The sequence below is a fragment of the Pelmatolapia mariae genome, linkage group LG3_W (assembly GCF_036321145.2).
Source record: "Pelmatolapia mariae isolate MD_Pm_ZW linkage group LG3_W, Pm_UMD_F_2, whole genome shotgun sequence".
Classification (NCBI taxonomy): domain Eukaryota; kingdom Metazoa; phylum Chordata; class Actinopteri; order Cichliformes; family Cichlidae; genus Pelmatolapia; species Pelmatolapia mariae.
Genome location: NC_086229.1, coordinates 89,177,850 through 89,182,138, shown reverse-complemented (window position 1 = coordinate 89,182,138; position 4,289 = coordinate 89,177,850). Strand labels below are relative to the sequence as shown.

Here is a 4,289-nt window from a genome sequence, read left to right as displayed (position 1 = left end):
GTTTGGCTTTAGATAAATGGAATGTCATCTCTTTAGAAGGAAATGATGCTATGCTGAGTGAAGAGATGCTAGCTAGATACAGTTGGGACAACGCTCATCTGTGCTTTTAGGACCAGGACATCCTTGTCATGGTCCGGGTGAGTGGCAGTTTTTTTCCACAGAGCTGTGGTCTCCACCTCTGGGCGGAGCCCTCATCATCTCACCTGTTGTCCACACCTGTTGGTGATTCTAGCTGGCTGTACTTAAGACCCGTGCACACAAATAGTCTTTGCAAGTTTGTCTGCTAACCCATGTTAGTGTTTGGACATCTAGTTTCGTAGTGCTTCAAGTTCTAGTTTATGCTTACCTTGTGTTTTAGTCTTTTCATGGATCTCCAATTCTCCAACCTGGCTGCACTCTCACTTACCTGGACTCTGGTCATTGCTGTGCATCACAAGCTGCAGTTTCATGCTCTGTTTGCCTTCTCGCTTCATCTGCCTGCCCTCCTGTCACCATCGTCCTGGATGACTGGATCACCCAGGCTGGACTTACTGCTCATGCTCATACCATCTCAATTGAAAAAGGCTTTCATGGCAAAAAAGGCTAGCTTTGATGGCAAGGTTATTTTGAAATTCCAGTGTTTGGAAGTCGCTTTACAATAACGACAGGATTATCCACAATTCATCAGTAAAGATATTATATCTGCTCATACAGACTGGTAGTTCAGTTCAGTTTTACACATATGTTGTGAGCAAACCAGAAAAAAACTCAAACACATTTTGATGACTTCTGTTTTATTCTGCAAGTCTGTTGCTTCAGCTTTAATGAGATATTATGTGTGATTATATACATGCATTTTTGCATTAAGATTCAAGTTCAAAATTTAATTAGAGCTTTAACTGCCCAGAGAAGAGTCTGTAGGTGTGGCAGGTGGATGTCACAGTGGCAAAACTTTGTAGCAACCAAACAACCAAAAAAAAGCCGATGCAGAGTCTGGCCTCACATACTTGTAAAATGGTGCAGAACTTTTACCAGCAACAATGTCTGTAAAATAAGCCTCAGAGATGAGATGAGATTTTCATTGACTGTCAGACCACAGTTACTGTCTCTTCATGTCAAACAAGGTAAACTACATCTGTGTTACTATTACACTGCAGCAGAGCCTCACTCACTTTCACTATAATATAATCTAAGTTATACATCAAAGTCCTCACTAGCTCCACCCTCATCAACCATCAGTGACAATTTTTTTATCAAGTAATGTCAAAATATGTGAGAGAGCTTTTGTGTTGCTTTTCCTGTGAGTCTATCTGGTAGCAGCGTACACAACATTTGGCTCCAGCTCTCTCTGTGGTACAGGCCTTCTGATTTTTGCTCTGTGAGGGAAACTTAGTGCTGCATAGTTCATAGCATCAGAGTCCACATTCTGTAAATGAAAATGTTCAAAGTCACTAATCCTGCACATTACTTATCTCTTAACATCCACTAGGTCAGAAGCAATCTGTCTAGACTGATGTGTAGAGTTAGACAAAATTCTGCTCTATTGGGAATACAGACACACAAAGACTGTAGTGTTTCATTTGAAAGGTTGGATGTTTTAGTTTCTAAAAATGTACATTTTCAGCAACATAACTCAAACCTAATTCAAGACTGATTGCTGGTGACCAGTGGATGTAAATAGATGAATGATTGAATCAGACAATATATAAGTCAATCGATCTGAATCTACGGTTAAAACAGATTACCTCACTGCGTTGTGGATTCTGTCCATCATCTTCAGCTATTTGATAAAAAAGCTACATCTGTTAGTTATTCACTAAAAAATTTGCATGTTTAGTTTAATTTAAAACACATAACTACCTGTTTGAAGTTTCCTGATCTTGACAACCAGACCGATGATGACCAGTAGAAGGAAAACAGTTAAACTACCCAGGATCATAGTGGATGGATTTTGTGATCTACCTTCTACAAGAAAGAAAACTAAATTACATTAGTAATAAGAATAAAAAATAGGAATAATAAATAAGAGTATCCTTAGTTTTTTGACAGGTAATAAAAATTGTACATATCTTAATTCAATTTATGCTGTTAATGAATCAATAGAGAAAAAAAAACAATCTTACCTTGAACCTTTAAATTTGTTGCACCATAAACTATGAACTTTTCATTCTTGAGTTCGCCACAGAAATACAGCCCAGAGTCAGATGAATCAACTTGTTTGATCTGAAGAAATAGCACAGAGGTGTTGGATGTCATGTTGAATTTGCCATTTTGAAACCCTTCATTGAAAGATGCATTTTTATCAGGGCTGTCCATAGATGAGATCCTGCTAGCGTTGGGTCTGTTGGTACTTCTGAACCAGGATAAGTGAACATAAAGTCTGCTAAGGTTGGAGCACTGCAGTGTGACTTCTTCATCAGGCTGAACCTCCACAGAGTGAAACTCGAAGGCTAAGACAGAGATCCAACCTGGAACAAACAACAACAACTATTAATGACTTGTATGTAAGGTTCAGTCCTGCTGGATTACTGTATAGAAGTAAATGTACAAAGGTGATAGATGTACTTACTGAAGGTGCAGAGTAAAACTGGTTTCATGTTCATCATTGTGACAAGCACCACCTCAATGTCACTAACTGAACTGTGCTTCAGTAAAAGTGATCTGCACGTAAAGAGGCGGGCTGTGCTTTTTTATGTACAGTTAGCCAGACTGACAGTGACGGTGCTTTTACACTGAGTACAAAAAAACAGGTTTCCTTAAAATCCAGTTTGATACCATTTTTCGTGTAAGTAAAGTTTTAGGGTAAAGGGCTAACTGTTTACTAGAGACATGTCAGTATATTTATACAGTATTAGATATTCCTTGTTGTTGTATTCAAATAGTTATCACAGTCATTACTTAGTTCCTGAGTTTGTTACTGTTCATAAGTTTTGGTGCAGGCTGTTCACTTCACATCTGTCTACAGACAAAGAGCACAGATGAAAACTGACACTTGGTTTTAATTAAAAACTGGGTTTAATTAAATCCAGCTTGATACCATTTTTCATGGAAGTAGAGTTTTTACAAAAGGCTGACTGTTTCAACCAGCACTGCCTGCATCTCATTGCCAGTTCGTCCTGCTACCCCTTGTGGTAGCTTGGCTTCCTAGTGATCAGCTCCATGTTCCGTCCTGTATCTAACATTGCTCCCTGTCCTCAATTCCTACTGGATTCTCCTCCTGCCATGTTCACACTTCAGTGGTGGTCCGATCCAGTCCATGTACTACAATCAGATGTCAAACCAAGAACTTGCATACTCACCTCTTTCACCTGTCTGCCCTCCTGCCTGTCGTCACTCTGGGACTGGATCTCCTCCTTCACTGTGCTCACCCCACTGAACGCTGTCATGGAAACCTCACCAAGACTCACCATCTCCAATATGCAAGGAAGCACAACCCACGGCTAATCATTCACTTGCCTTCCTGCCCAGTAACCTCCCTCTACTCTGATGCAGAGCTCCCCGTTCCTTGGCTCTCCGTGTGCTCCCTGTGTTTAAGCGTTTCTCCGCCCTTGATCTTCCTCAGCTCTAGGTCCCCTGTTTAAGTTTCAGTTTCTAGGCATGTTCGTGTCTCAGTTCACATTTTGTAAATAAACCTTGTAAATAATTCAACACATGTATTGAGTTAGCTCTTGGGTCCCATTCTCATATTTCCACCTGTTCATGACAGTACCTTTATATTCAAAACTTCAGTAGGGACTAATAAAGGTTATCTTATCTTAGTATTTTTATAAGGAGTTACCTGTGCAGTGATGCTAAAGTTAATGATATATTATGACATATTAAACTAGTAGCTCTATAAATGCACAGTGACTTGAGAGTTGATGAAAGAAAGCTTGGCCATGATAATGCAAGTGAGGTTTAGTAGATTCAAATGTATCTTATTGTGACTCTTTCACCTGGTGTGGTTTTCACATTTAATTTCACACCTTAAAATGTAAAAGAAATTTTTTAAGCAGACTAAAGGTTGTGGAAGTGTCACCTTACTATAGCTGAGAGCAGTGAAGCGAGTTTGTGAAGTTAGGTGTGACCAGTAATCTGGAGTGCAGTGAAATAATGTGAAGGTAATTTACCACCAGGATCATGTGACCTGGCCTATGTGTGCTTAGCATAGAGGAAAAAAAACACTCTGAGCAGCACTTCTAACAGACTCAACTCAGTCTCCACTGTCTCTGAACAAAGTAGCAGCTGCATAGTGACCATAACACGTCCCATGATCATATCAACCATAACTGACAGTATACACAGTCCTTATTAGTATGTATGTACATCTG

The 4,289-nt window shown here is 39.6% G+C and overlaps 1 protein-coding gene across 1 annotated transcript; it reads right to left on the bottom strand.

The window, feature by feature from the left end:
* Positions 1–1,285: 1,285 nt before the first annotated feature.
* LOC134624087 (uncharacterized) lies at positions 1,286–3,389 on the bottom strand. The gene is made up of 5 exons (XM_063469070.1): positions 3,260–3,389; positions 2,103–2,447; positions 1,840–1,944; positions 1,725–1,759; positions 1,286–1,405 (listed from the first exon to the last, which is right to left on the bottom strand). Exons 1-5 carry the CDS (start codon positions 3,387–3,389, stop codon positions 1,286–1,288), a joined length of 735 nt encoding a protein of 244 aa, XP_063325140.1.
* Between the last annotated feature and the right edge of the window lie 900 nt (positions 3,390–4,289).

What these genes read in the sequence shown, in the direction of transcription:
- LOC134624087 (XM_063469070.1), bottom strand. Translation starts at nt 3,389, where the DNA reads ATGGTGAGTCTTGGTGAGGTTTCCATGACAGCGTTCAGTGGGGTGAGC. An exon ending in AACAAATTTAAAGGTTCAAG is followed by an intron (nt 1,945 to 2,102) that starts GTAAGATTGTTT and finishes TCTTTCTTGTAG; the next exon opens with AAGGTAGATCACAAAATCCA. An exon ending in AGAATCCACAACGCAGTGAG is followed by an intron (nt 1,406 to 1,724) that starts GTAATCTGTTTT and finishes TTTCATTTACAG; the next exon opens with AATGTGGACTCTGATGCTAT.